Below are 15,294 nucleotides of genomic sequence, written 5' to 3'. Positions count from 1 at the left end.
CTGTGGGGACGCTGTGGGGACGCTGTGGGGACGGGCGAAGCTCGTCCCCTCCGGCCGGACACGGAGCTCGGAGCGCCGGATCGATCCCCGGCTGTCTGCTGGGATGAACGGCCCGGCAGCTCGCTGCGGCAGAGAACACACTCCTGGTTATTTTTAGGAGGAAGTCATGTTCCTGCTTTGCTGCTCATATTCATTTCAAACTATCAGCCTTGGGGAAACATGAAACACCGGACTGCTGGTCTGCGTCGGACTGGTCCTCACAGCTTCTCTCAGTTCCACCAGCCGGATGTGTTCAGAGAGCTCATCTCTCTGCCTGGACACATGATGGACTCCGTCCAGCTGCACACCGAAACACCTGGACCACACCCTGATCAGGATCTCCTTCAGGAGTTTGGATCTTCTGCTCTCACTCAGTCGGCTTGTTGTGAGTTTGGTGAAACATCAGTTCAGACTTCGTGTATCCTGTTAGAGTTTTAAGACAGTCTGTGGAGGGACGTCCAGTTCCTGGTCGGAGGATTTCATGGCGTCTCCTCATCCCGAGGCGTTGAGTTGTGAGACGTTCACAGGTTTGCTGAAGACTGATGAAGTTCCTGTGAGGCTCGTCTGGCAGCAGCTGCAGCGTCTCAGTGTGTTTCTGCTGATGTTCGTCTCCCTGCTTTCAGAGCTTCATGTCCCGCCCGCTGCCAAGCAGCTGAAGCCTGTACGCCCTGCCGATCGGCCGAGTGGAAGCTGCTTCCTCTTTCTCCACGCTCGTCTCTGCTGGCTTTGGCCGAAGTGGCTGCTCTGCTGGCGGACGGAACAGCAGCTCTCCGGGTCCCGTCTCTCCCTCGAGCCCGTTAGAGGAAGCTTCCTGGTCCTTCCGAACAGGCTGATTGGCTCCAGGAGGTCGACTGCCACCAGATCGCTGGGTGGAAACACACACTCTGGAAACTGAACCGTTCACGTCCTGATAGTGAGGGTTACAGTGAGCGAGAACTGAGCATTAGCGTTAATGTTAGCAGTAGCATTACTGCAGGAGACACCGTGTGAGTGTTTTCATCCAAACACACTGATTCTCAGTGTGAGGCCGTCCAGCACACACACACACACACACACACGCTCAGTCTTGTATTTCTATCCTTGTGGGGACCGTCCATTGACTCCCATTCATGTCTAGCCCCTAACCCTGACCCTTACCCTAACCCTAACCCACACCACAACAAAGCCTAACCCTAAAGAAATGTTTTTGCACTTTTACTTTTTTCAGTAACAACAACATGGTCAAGAAAACACCGTTTCTCCTACTTAGGACCGGAAAAAGGTCCCCACAAGGCACGTCGTTCCACGTTTTGCTATCCTTGTGGGGACATTTGGCCCCGACAAGGATAGAAATACAAGAACGCCCACACACACACACACACACACACACACACACACACACACACACACACACACGCCAGGAGCCGATTTGTCCCCCGGTGTCCGTGCAGCGGCTGTGTGTACAGTCGATGCTCAGACTCCCACAGAGGGATCCGTGCAGGACGGATCCCAGCGAGCGGTTTGTGACGTTTTGCAGCAGCCGGACAAGCCTCATGTTCAGAGTTAGAGCTCCACCGAGGCTGAATCTCACTCGATTCTAATACTGGTTCCTGTTTTTGATGTACGAGGGGGAACCGGAAAGAAACCGGACTGTTTATAAAATTAAAACAAGAATTATTTCAGATTTTTGGTTGTTCAGTCTCGCTACAGCATGTTCTTGTGCAGATCTCTGCAAATTATCGTCTCACAAAGTTCCACAGGGAAAGCACACACAGCACCGACGTCAGCACAGCAGGACCCTCTTCTTCGGAAAAGCACAAAATAGCGGAACACATCACTAAACGCGATCAGTGCGCAAGCATCAGATTTTGTTTTCTGCTGGGAAGAACAGCGTCAGAAACACTCAGCATGGTCCAGGAGGCGTATAAAGACGGTGCCCTGGGGAGAACGCAGGTTTCTGAATGGGATGGGGCTTTAAAAGGGGAGAAATGTCCACTGAAGACCAGCCCCGCTCCGGACGACCCGCATCCTCACGCACGCAGGAGAAGATCGGCGAGGTGGAAGCCGTGGTCCTGGCTGACAGGCGAAGGACGATCGGGGAGGTGTCCACCTTGACGGGGGTTCCGTGGAGTTCCTGTCAGGAGATCCTGTCCCAGGATTCAGGCTTGCGGCGGGTCGCAGCGAAGATGGTTCTGGGCATCCTCACTCCGGAGCAGAAGGCGGCCGGCGTGGATGTGTGCCGGGAAATCCTCCAGCACACTGAAGAGGATCCTGGGCCGCTGGGCAGAGTCCTCACGGCGGATGAGACCTGGCGTCACGCCTACGATCCCGAGACGAAGCAGCGGTCGAGCCAGCGGCGACACCCGGACTCCCCTCGGCCGGAAAAAGCGGTAAAAGCCATGCTGATCTGCTGTTTCGATGTGAAAGGGGTCGTCCACAGCGAGTCTGTGCCGCCTGGCAGTCTGTTAACCAGGACCACTACATCCAGGTCCTGAGGGGCTCCGAGGAGCAGGGAGGCAGAAGCGTCCGGAGCTTTGGCGGGATGGCGAGTGGTGGCTGCACCACGATAACGCGCCGGAGCACCGGGCCCTGCGCAGAATGCAGTTCCTGGTGAAAAACGGGATGACCCTGCTGCCTCATCCGCCCTATTCGCCGGACTTAGCACCGTGTGACTTTTTTCTCTTCCCAAGAATGAAGAAAGAGCTGAAGGGGCGGAGATTTGAGGACGTGAAGGAGGTTAAAAAAAAATCGAAAGACGCACTGAACGGGATCAATATGCACGAGTTTTCAAACGCCTTTGAAAGCTGGAAAACACGGACGGAATGGTGTATTCAAACCAGCGGGGATTACTGTGAAGGCGACAGCTTTGAATAATTGTTAAAATAAAACAAATGAAACGTTATGACCAGTATCCGGTTTTTTCCGGTTCTCCCTTGTATTATAAAGAAATCTTTTATAAAATGAAATCAGTGAGAGGACTGCAGTTCATCGTCACTTCATTTCTCTGACTGTCGCTTTCTGTTTCAGTCCAATCACAACTGCTTCAGTGGAATAAAATGTCTCACGTCACACACTCACTCAGTCATCACACACTCCTCCAGGTTCATTTTTACTGTGTAAAGGTCAAAGCTTAACAGGTTTATGAACATTTCCTGAATTGTCTGCATGTAGAGAAACAGCGACTTGACTGTAGCTTCAGCCAAGAGGAATAATTACATAATTAAACCCTCAGAAATGTCACGGTCCAGCTGGGCCAGTTTAACACAAGAGAAGCTGCAGAGCTTTGAGTGTAGGACACACAGTTTCCCTCAAACACCTTTTTTTTAATATCCAGCTATCAAATAACAAACCAGGGCATCAGGACAGACCTCATCCAGGCAGTCATTAGTCCAACAGTCCACAGGACAACAAGGTGACTGAGTCCACAGGCAGAACATGGAGAGTGGTTAAAGATCAGCGTGATCATGCAAATGTGACAGTAATCATGTAAATATGACCTCTGACCTCTGAGAAGACCAGAAGCAGGCCAGCGAGGCCCTCAGGGCCCAGATCTAAGCTCAAGCTTCTGAATCAGAGAATCTGTAGCATGAAGATAAATGCTTCCAAATCGACCCGGCTCAACCAGATTTCTGTCATCACATCACTGAAGTCCAACTTTTAATAGAACTTCCACAGCATGACACTTTCCTCTAGATAAATAGAGAACGATCAGATGCTTTACATAACTTGAGGGCGAGTAGTGGACCGTGTTCCTGATGGTCTTTTCTCTGTATGTGAATTAACAGTTTACTCTGAGCCTTTTTTACCTGCTGAATATGAAGCTCTGATGCTTCCGTGCGTTTTGATTGTTACTTTAAATTCCTATAAACCCACTGATTGATTGGTTTAGCTGCTGATTGTTCCCGCTGCTCGCTGCAGAATGTGATGTTCTTTGCTCTTTGAAGAGACGGGTTTGGATTTGAGACGGAGCGGCACGTCTTTCTAATCACACCCTGAACCTCAGCTCACCTGAAATCCGTCAGACTTTCCTCCACATGCGACTCGTCTCAGGACTCCTCTTCTCTCACAAAGCTTCAGACTCTCCTTATTTTGAAGCGTCTGAGCTCCGCAGATGAATGAAAGGTTTAAAGTCTGGGGCTTGGAAAGCCTCCGGGCGGCCCGGCGCTAAGTGGCGGCGTTTAAAGCACACTTTTAATGATGGCGGCGCAGGAGACACTCACGCCGCTGTTAAATGCCAGACGCCGTGTCGTTTACGTCCTTCTATTCAACGGGAGAGAGAAGCCTGAGCTCAGGGCCAGCTTGTGAAGGATTAACCAAAGTGCAAGGATGAGAAAGCAAACGAAGAATCAGAAGACAGTCTCACAGTTTGTCGTGTTTAAGCTTGAAGAATCAGAAGCGTCCAGGATGTAGAGTTATCGGCTCGCTGTGTGGCGAGGCAGGAGGCGAGGCTGGAGAGGTGGCGTGGTGGTGCTCCATGTTAATCTGTGGTTTGTGGCTGTGAAGGAGCGGAGAAACAAAAGAAAACACCAGTGAATAAACACCAGCCAGAGGAAGTGTGAAGCTCGCTGGTGGAGGAGATGTTGAGTGTGTGAAGATGGAGGCGGCAGTGTGGAATAAATATAGACGACTCTATAAATAAACCTCTGGATTTAGTTCTTTACTTTGACAAAACCCAAAGAAGAAAGATAGATTTCACTTCAATAATGAGCCACTTTTTAAACCACACCTGAGGGTGTGTGTGTGTGTGTGTGTGTGTGTGTGTGTGTGTGTGTGTGTGTGTAAAAATTTCATTTTCCAGATCTGAAGACTTATTGTGTCTCTGTGCAGGTTAATGCACTGTGCGACCCTCTACTGCCCCCTGCTGCCCAGGCATGGCGTTACTTTGCATCCCGCGCCCCTGTATTGCGTCGACCAGCTTTTAGAAGTCATTCAGGTGTGACGGAGTTTTAATAATGGAACCATTTGTCTCATCGTTGGTTAAGGGGCTTCATTCGTTGTTGGTTTAACTGGAATTGTGTCAGCTTCACTCTGCTTCCAGCTGACTTCAGCGTCATCGGGCGCCTAATTTAAAAAGTGTTTGGAAATGACAGGATGCTAAATGTCAAGCAAGGATGAGTGGAGGGTCAAAGGCCCACTTTCGGCCCCGAGGCCCACAGATTTGTTTGTCCGGCTATGTTTGGAAAGTAAACTCTGAGAATTCTCGGGAAACTAATCTCGCCTGAAGCTGTTTTTGGAATTAGCATTTAATTTAAAAAAGAAAACTGGGTCCAGCCTGGTTGTTTGCTGAGTTTTTTTTTCTTCTTTGGAGCAGAGATGTTTCAGCCACGCAGTGACTCATTCTGACTTCACCCAGAATTCAATCTGATTATGTCTATAGACGCACATGTTAAGAGGAGCGGAGCGGCGACAGCGCGGCTGTGTGGGATCCTACCTCCGGGCTGGACGGTTGTTTATTGTCCAGGAAGGACACGGATGACAGCAAACACAGCTTTGCTTTGAATCCGAGAGTCAGAGCGCGGAGTGAGAGATGATGGACGCTCTCTGTCTCCGCTGATGGATTCCAGCTTTTATCGTTCAGCCGAGCAGAACGCTCCGGGCGCCGACGGGCCGACGAGCATCAATCTCCGTCACAGGAACACGGCCGGGACGCCGCCGCCGCGTCCTCTCTCAGTCCAGATGTGTCCAGATGTTCTCACACACATTAATCTGGGCCGGGCCGGGGACCGGGTCCGGTCCGGCTCGCTGGCCCTCGGCAGACCGAGGCTGCTCGGGGAGCGGCCTCTGGCAGGGCGCCAGCTGGCCGACAGCTGGGAGGAATCTCCCTGAGGGAGAGAGATAATGATCAGCTTTGGATCATTGTTGGGGTTGGAAGACTGGTTGTTGAGGACAGGTGACGACAGGAACACCTGGACAGGTCTCCAGTCCATCACAGTTCAACCACACACTCTCACATTCACACCTGACGGCAGCTTAGTGTCACCAGTTAGCCTCACAGCATGTTTTTGGACTGTGGGAGGAAACCAACGCTCAGGGAGAAGGTTCAGTCCCCAGAGAGAGTATGGGGTCAGAGCACAAACCACCTTCTACAGTACCAGTATGTGCAAATTAAATACTCAAACATTACACCCGTCAACTTCTTCAACCACTTCCCATCCGTGCAGAATTCTGTGTGGGCCGTAGAAAATAAAAACAAAGGCATTTAGTTCCCAATGAAGTCCCAGAAAGTCCCCCTGATTCATCTCATCACCTGTTTGGAGCTCTCCATGACCACTGCAAACCTTTCATTTCACAAACCTCATCACTGTCATCATCATCATCATCATCACCACCATTACTAGGGATTAGCTTTCGTTCCATCCAACCTTGAGTTGTGCAGTATTTGTCCCCCGGGACGCAGTGGACCCCCGGTCAGACCACTGTCTGCATTCTGCTGAATAGCAGTATATAATTTACATGAAGTGGTCTGAAATGTCATTAACGCTGCGGACGGCTCCTCTAAAGAAAGGTGCGGCGTGTTGACGAGGGGCGCCGATGCCTGTTAATGGAGCTGCAGCTGAGTGGGCATCAATAACGGGCGCTGCTGTTTGTTCAGCCTGTGATGCATCATTAATGCTAATGGAGCGGCCCCGTCATGTCCCTGTGCAGCTAGTCATTGTAACCTGCGCTGTGGGCGTGTGCATGTGAATCTCCATTGCTAATGTGTAGGAAGAGAGAGGAAGTTATGTAGATTCAGAGATGCACACACCAAACTGAAGAGTCATGCTTTTAAAGAAAGTGTAAAAATTAAGAGTGCTACAGTAAACCAGTGGATTACAGAATCCTGTTTTGCATTCTTCAGCTTGAAAAGTGAAATTGATCAAGTAGATTTTAATAAATACTTTTGAATTTCTTCAGTAAGGTGTGTGTGTGTGCGCGTGTGTGTGTATGTGTGTGTAGGAGGTGGCACGGTGGGGCAGTGGATCGAAGCCCATTCGAGGCCACCTCAAAAGTTGGGTTGAAATAGTTGAGATTATTGTGTGCACAAGGTCTTTGGTCCACAATGATCTGAAATTCAGGTTTGGAGGACTCTCTGGATCTTTATTAAATCCCCTTTGAGTGTTTTAAATAAAGCCTGGAGCCGCCGGGTCCTTGAGAGCAGCTGCTGTTCGTCACAGCTGCTGAGCAGTTTCCATTTTTTCAAGCAGGAATTTGAAACAGACAGTGGTGTGTGGTTCTCACAGCAGACAGAAGTTGTGAGCGGAGGGATAAGTGTGTGGAAGGTAAACAGCACGAGACCCGGCCGGTGTGTGTGATGTGTTGCAGCTGCGGCGCTCGATAGCGCCGCTCAGACGGGCCTGCGTTTACAGTGCAGCCTTTCGTTTGCTGCCTGTCACTGTGCTGCTCAGCCGGAGTGACGTTTGTATTGCCGCCGCCCCCCTCGACCATCCGTGCCCCCCTCCCCCACCCCGTGAATTCCGACGAGCCGTCTGGCGGCGCTCGGTCCGACACGCCGCCTCTGACTGAAGTGGAATCAATCAGCCCTTCAATCCTCCTCTAAAGGACCATTACCGGCCCGCCGGCCTGTCCGCCTGCCGGCCGCTGATCTACGGCCCGATCCGCCCCCCTCATTCACACCGCCAGCCCCGCTAACTGCAATCTGACATGAGGGTGGACAACAGGAAATCGGGGGGGGGGGGGGCATGTATCGGTCAAACCAGCCTGTTTACGTCTTACCACACCACCTACACAGACCACCTGCAAACAAACGTGTCCAACATTCAGACCACTGCCTTTTGGGTTTTTTTAGTCATAACATTAATTGCGGCTGCTCTTCATGTCACCTTCCACTGATCGGCGATGACAACCAATAAACCACGTTATCCTTCTGTCCATCTGTGTGCTCACTCATGTCCAGGAAAGACGTTTGGTACGGAAGTGAATGAGGAATGAGGACATCTCCAGTAGTATATCTCTTTGGAAATCTGCAAACCACTGTCCTGGCTCCAGTGCCGCTCTGAGTGTCCCTGTCGTCTTCTGCTGTGTTTCACCGACTGTGACTTGATGTAACTTGTAGCAACGGTCGGACTGTGAGGCGAGAAGAGATGACGAACATGAAGTTTCTGAGCCTGTGAAGACATGAACTCTGTGGACAGAACACTGAAGGACGGATGGATGGATTTATAGATGCATGGAGGCTGGATGGTTTGATGGATGATGAAATGATGATGGATGGATGGATGATGGATGGACAGATAGATGATGACAGACAGATGGATGGTTGAACGGATGACGGATTATGGCATGATGATAGATGGATGGATGTTGAATGGATGTATGGATTATGGATGGATGTTGGATGGGTGATGTATGGATGGACAGATGGATGATGAATGGATGGATGGATAGATACTTAGACGGATGATGGATGGATTATGGATGGATGATGGCTGGTTCTTGGATGGATGGATGGATGGATGGATCTTGGATGGATTATGGATGATGGATTATGGATGGATGGATGGATGGATGGATGGATGGATGGATGGATTATGGGTGGATTGATGGATGATGAAATGATGAAGGATGGATGGATGATGGATGGACAGATAGATGATGACAGTTGAATGGATGGTTGGACGGATGATGGATTATGGCGTGATGATAGATGGATGGATGGATGTTGAATGGATGTATGGCTTATGGATGGATGATGGATGGATGTTGGATGGGTGATGTATGGATGGACAGATGGATGATGGATAGATCTTGGATGGATGATGGATAGATGTATGCTTGGATGGATGATGGATGGATGGATAGATCTTGGATGGATGATGGATGGATTATGGATGGATGGATGGATGGATGATGGATGGTTCTTGGATGGATGATGGATGTATGTATGGTTGGATGGATGATGGATGGATGGATGATGGATGGATGGATGGATGATGGATGTATGGATGATGGATGATGGAAGATGGATGATGGATGATGGATGGATGTACCTGCTGTGGGCGGGGCCTGCCTGCAGTGGGTCAGTTTGAGTGACAGTGATTCATGTTGTCATCCAGCTGTGACTTGCGGACGTTCATCCGTTCACCGCCGTCCGTGTCTCCCTCAGATCCCTCAGATCAGCTACGCCTCGACGGCGCCGGAGCTCAGTGACAACACTCGCTACGACTTCTTCTCGCGGGTGGTCCCTCCGGACTCCTACCAGGCCCAGGCCATGCTGGACATCGTCACCGCCATGGGCTGGAACTACGTGTCCACGCTGGCCTCCGAGGGGAACTACGGCGAGAGCGGCGTGGAGGCCTTCGTCCAGATCTCCAGAGAATCAGGTAGGCGAGACGGCGAAGGTGACCCAGAGCTCTGCGATGGGCGCAGCTCTGCGGCGGGATGAGCAGTCGCTCTGGGATGTATGGCTCCACACGATGAATCTGATGAGTGAACGGGAGTCCAGGTCTTGTAATTGAGTCTTGATGTAATTACAGCAGCAGTCGGCGCTGCGCTCTCCAGGCCCGGTCGGACCCGGCCGGCGCTGATGAAAGCGCGATCGCAGCCAGACCGGCGCTGACGGTAATTACATCGTAAGAGGCCTGGTGGAATGAATCAGCGGTCACATGCACGCTGCAGATCGGCGTGCTGCGTGTGAGTGATGGCTGGATTCAGGTCCGATGCATTGTGGGATACTCTAAATAATAATAAATAATCTCTGTGAAGCTCAGGCTGTTCTGGAGCGTAACTCATCTCCTTGTCATCCGTCCTGTCTTCCCGCCCCGTGTCCCGCCGCCGGGATCTGATATCGATCTTGATTTGTTGAACGTCTGCAGTGAACCCTTGGTGTTTCACCAGGGATGCTCTGGGTGTGCGGCTCAGCTGGTCGTGTCCATACGACACCAGCAGTGACCAGAAGCTATACCCGAGAGCCTGAATTACACAACAATACAAAGTTCTTGTCAAAATCACCATCTTTTCCAAAACCTACTCAGTGTTTGTTGTGTTTGGGAGCCAGAAACGCAGAAAGATGCTTGATGTATTCATTCTATTTCTGAGAAAGTGGAAGACTCAAAAAGCTTAAAACAATTTGATTCTGACTGATATTAGTTGGTAGGATCTTGGTGGGGCGAGTGTGTTTGTTCCACTGGCTTCACAGTAATTCATGGATCGTTATGCAGCGTCTGTGTGAGGATGGGAGACACCTCAGTAATGAAGCACGAGTCCCTGGTGTTGAGTATGTGCAAGAAAATGCAAACCTGTCCATGTTACCTTCCTTTGAAATAGCAGGCCATTTAAAAGAATAATGTTACGCCCCCAGTGTGTAAATTAAAGATGGGAACCAATTAACCTTTCAGCAAGTCAATGGAGCTCATCTGGAACATCCCATTAAATGTTCTGTGAAAAAAGAAAAACAGAAATCCACTGTATCTGCCAGACACCATTAGAAGAGCCAGTTGTGGTTTAGAATGGCCGCTGGGCTGTAAACTGGAAACCTGTTCCGACTGCTTCTCGTCAGCAGAGCGACCGCCACATGTGGCGTTGTGCACAAATAAGGTTTTTTCTTCTCCCCACTTGCTTTTCAAGGACAAATGAATAGATTTGATTTTTGAATTTTGAACTTCGTTAGATTCTGTCGAAGGCTCAAAATAAATGAAGCAATTCAAAATACAAAGACTTCCACAGTACTGTCCAACAGTCCGGCTCGAACCAGTCTCGCTTGAACTTTGGGTGAGACTTGAATGCATTAATTGCGATTAATTACTTTAAAAAAAATGTGTTCATGGTCATATTTAATTGTGGTTCCGACTTCAGAGTTGGAAAACGTTCTCATCCTGAACAGCACCGTCCACACTGCTCCTCTCCTGTGATATAGAGGAGCGTCAGCACATTGTCAGAAGACCGGCGCTCGGAATGCTCCATATTTGTGCTAAATGACCATCCTAAAACATATAGCTCTTTGGGATGTTTGTGATTAGCCAGGTGCAGCAAGCTCCACCCCTTTCATGTGCAGGAACTCTGGTCAAGAGGGTAAAACCCTGGGTTGAATTACCAAGTTGACAGCCGGCTTCTTAGTCCTGCTTATCCCGGATGGACGTGTCGGTCAGCCCAGAGAACGGAGTCTTCCAGGACGTGTTGGTCCGGCGTCATCGTCTGAACCCCGGCGTCACGCAGGCTGTGCTGGAAAGAGAAAAACAAGCAAACAAAAACAGCCCTGGCATATCAGCATGCAGCTGGAGCAGCGCGAAGCTCCCCTCACATTTAAACATTTAGATGTCCTGCATGCATCAGCGGCTGCTGCTTGTCATAATTTGTTGATTTTGCCCGGAGACGTTGTGATTCTGCTCTCAGAAGATAAGGCAGCTCATCAAAATGACCTCACTTGATTTGCTTCGACAGAACTTTGTTGAAGTCGACGGCTTCCGCGAGTTTCTGGAATACGATTTGCCTGGACCGAGCCGCGTTCGTCCCCTGCTTGGGGCTCAGTGAAGATCAGAGAAGCGAAGCTGTTCTTGTCCGTTGGACCTCTCAGTCTCATCTCAGACCACACCGGCGATCAGATCCCTCCAGAGAGTCTCTGGTCCTCCCAGCTGGACCGACCTCTGCTGGGAGAAGAGCTGCTTGGTCAGAGGAACCGCCTCGCCCAGCTGCTCTCGCTGTGGAGGAGCTGCCCTCCTTCACTCCATCAGAGAGGGTGAGGCCAGATGTTCTGTAAGAGCCAAGGTAGCATTGGTTAGGCTGCATGTTTGAGCTCTGATGAGGGTCACGCCGTGGCTCGCGGTGCCTCTTCTGGGCCACGGCGCCGCCGAATCGGTTCTTTACAGCACCAGCATCCAGGTCTGCAAGCCACCAACAAAATCCAAAAACAGGCCATGAAACGTAGATTTTTCATCATCAGGCTGTCAGGCTCTCTGCTTTTTATCACCCGCTGCAGTAATACCTACAAATTCACCAGCCGCCACCACTCTGCTGTAATCTGTGGGCAAACGGCGGCGGCGGCGGCGGCGGTAATGGTGAAGAATGGCTGCGATCCAGGCGTTTTTAAAAGTGTCACATTAATAAGGAGGGCGCGTGCAGAGAGCAGCTGTGGCTCCTCCGTGGGATCAATGAGCTTTCATCACACACACACACACACACACACACACACACACACACACACACACACACACACACACACACACACACACACACACACACACAGGATATTTATCAATAGCAGCAGTCTTCTCTCGCCGCCACGCTGTAAAACCTGCTCACCGTTTTAAAAAGCTGCCCCAGCTGGTGGAAGGTGAGTTTCAACTGGTGCGACGTGAAGCTGCTTCGTGTCAAAGTGATAATTAACCCTTGAGTTCTCCCTCATCAGAGGTGTTTCGCTGCTTTGTGCTCTGAGAATAGACGTGTGTGACGTTTCCACGTTGACAGGCGCTGCACCGTCACCCGACACGTATTCACACATTTTCTCGCTCGCTTTTCATTTTCTAAACTTCTTGCAGTGACTTGAGCTCACCCTCCGAACAGAGAGAACACTGCTGCCACACTGAACAACATTTACAATCATTATTGTTTCTATTTGGACTTCATTCCACCATCTGAATGCCAGATAATGAGAGCAGGGAGCAGTTTTCTCATCAGCAGTAAATTATCAGAGGGAAACACTGAGGACGACTGAATATCTCAAGAAAAAACGCAAAACAATCCTCATTTCAGCCAATTCTGTATGACCTTGGACAAAATTTTGAAGTCGTGCAGAATTGGTTGAAATAAAGTTAGAATTGCAGCATCGCAACTTCCTGTTTGGGCTGATGAATGTTTTACATCATGGACTTAAAACTGACTTCAAATGCAAAACAATGGAGTCTTAAAAATACAATTCAAAATTAGATTAATGAGGGACCGAGCCCGGAGGGCAAGGTCTCTATCGTTCTTCGTCCGTTTGTTTCTTTTTATTCTCCTTACGCCCAAATAAACGCAAATTTGACCCCCTGAACATGCACGAAAACTCACCAAATTTGGCACGCACATCATTTCACAAAAATTTCATAAAATGGAAAAATTAACCTCATCTGTTTGCTAGCGCAACCTAGAAACAGTAAAATTGTCGCCACGGCCCGGAGGAATGTCGTAGAGAGATCAAACCAACGTTCATGCCTTCGTCTCATTGAGATCTAAAATTCACGCACTGACACCCCTGACCTAAATCCAACAGGAAGTCCGCGATTTCCCTTTCAAAGTAAAATTTTGCTCAAAATCACTCCTCACGAAAAAGTTATCTCCTCTGAGACCGTTTGTCGTGACGTGATAGAGGACAAATTTCTCTCCAAAAGTTGTGAACAACTTTGTCAAAAGTCTCACGGTGTGGATTTTATTAGCGCTCAAAGTTGAAAGTCTGAAATCCTGCCTTGCTCCTGCCCTCATCCGTTATAATGGGAAAAAACTAAAAAATTCTCATTTTTTCAGCACCTCGAACAACTGGCGACTCCGGCTAAACTGTGACTCCGATCAACAAACCGAGCACACGTAAAGCCTCACAAGGTCCTTCCGAACAAGATGATGTAACATAAGTGGGGAAAATATCATGATATATGTACGTTTTCACAGGTATGAAAAGGTGTGCGCTCTGCATTTTTTTTGCTCTCAGTTATAATGGAGCCGGATGGGGAAAAATCTCGCGCTTCTCACAAACTGAGGCCTCTGGGGTCCAAACTAAAAGTCTGACTGCTCTGAAAGCCTCACCAACTGAAAGACAACTACATTTCCTATCAAATCTGATATGTTTTGTTCAGTTTTGCCAAACAGGAAAGGAACAAGGAGCAGTTGTTTCCCAAACAGAAAGTTTATATCAGCATCAGCAGTGTTTATATCACTACCCCACTTTTCCATAAGTGGAGTCAAAAACGACTCCAGGCATTTTCGATGGAATTTCTAAGGTTAGCCCCAGAAATTTTGGATTCCTATGGCCGGTACATTTACTGTCCCACTGACACATCAGATGCCAGCAGTCTCACCACCCAGGAGCTCATTGTAACAAATAAATGTTGTCTTATCTCTGTTTATCATCTTAATTGTCACATCTCTCTCTTACTACATTTGTAAACTTCCCTGTAGTAAAAGTGAACCCGTCAGATAGTTTGTTATATGAATATTAATTATTCAAGTGTGTGTGTGTGTGTGTGTGTGTGTGTGTGTGTGTGTGTGTGTGTGTGTGTGTGTGTGTGCGCGTGTGCGTGCGATATGGTATCATCACCACCACCGCCCCATGAAACCCGTCTCCATGACAACAGCTGTGGCTCCAACTGCAGCGTGCTGAGCGACTTGGGGACAGTCGGCTGAGAAGCAGCGAAGCGGGACGATGTCTCAGTGTCTCTGTGTGTCAATGTCCTGGAGTCTCGATGTCTCTGTGTCCCGGTGTCTCTGTGTCTCTGTGTTCTGGTCTCTCTGTGTATCAATGTCTCTGTGTCCCGGTGTCAAGGTGTCTCTGTGTCTTCGTGTCCCGATGTCTCACTGTCTCTGTGTCTCAGTGTCCCGGTGTCTCAATGACCCAGTCTACATGGGTGTTTTTTCAATCCGATTGTAAACAATCGTATTAAATGGTATGTATACCTGGACGGCATACAAAGCGATCCGGGGTGAAGCGGATCATACAGCGTCCTGTGACATGAGGACAGTCTCTCAGGAACTGTCAGGTCTCCTCTCTGCAGCAGCAGTCCTCAGACCCAGCAGAGAGCTTCTATCTGCTGATATCTGTTTGAATAATGTCCCAACGTCTCCATGAGACGCTGCTGAAGCAGCGGCTGCTCCCCCGGCTGGAGCGCCGCCGCCGAGCGCCACGTCTCGGTGTGAGCTCTGGTCCACATGCTGATGTTTTGAATTAACTGGTGCCCGTGTTAACTTGTGACCAATAGATGACTGAAACTTGTAGTCGTTCTGGCGAACGTCGGTTATCAACAGTTACAGTGAGTGTATACGTTTAAAGTCTTTTGTGAGTCTTACTTTAACAGCTGCTGTAATCAGCAGGTGTTTACACAGACCTCCGCTGTCATTCGTTAACACGGGAACCAGTTAATCCATAACACCAGCCGGACGATCGCTCATATTCTGCTACGGAGATTTTTATACAACTCACTGTTGCTCGATTTGCTTCCACCTCGCCTCTCCAGTGTTTGTTCTCTCGGGGTTTTTTTTTAAAAAGTGTTTTTCAACCACCGTCGTGTTCGTCTGCTTGTTTCTGACTGTCCTGCTTCCTGTTTACTGCGCACGTCATCACGTCACTACGTACGAGGGCGCCCATGCGCAGAACAA

The 15,294-nt window shown here is 49.4% G+C and overlaps 1 protein-coding gene across 1 annotated transcript in view; it reads left to right on the top strand.

Annotated features, from left to right (window-relative positions):
- Positions 1-15,294, top strand: part of LOC115391987 (metabotropic glutamate receptor 8-like) — a 111,466-nt gene that overhangs the window by 25,145 nt on the left and 71,027 nt on the right. The window contains exon 2 of the mRNA XM_030096440.1: positions 9,122-9,338. Within this exon, the coding sequence (XP_029952300.1) occupies positions 9,122-9,338 (217 nt within the window). The remainder of the gene's footprint in view (positions 1-9,121; positions 9,339-15,294) is intronic.

The sequence above is a fragment of the Salarias fasciatus genome, chromosome 7, assembly GCF_902148845.1.
Source record: "Salarias fasciatus chromosome 7, fSalaFa1.1, whole genome shotgun sequence".
Lineage (NCBI taxonomy): Eukaryota > Metazoa > Chordata > Actinopteri > Blenniiformes > Blenniidae > Salarias > Salarias fasciatus.
This window is presented reverse-complemented; position numbering and strand designations above follow the sequence as displayed.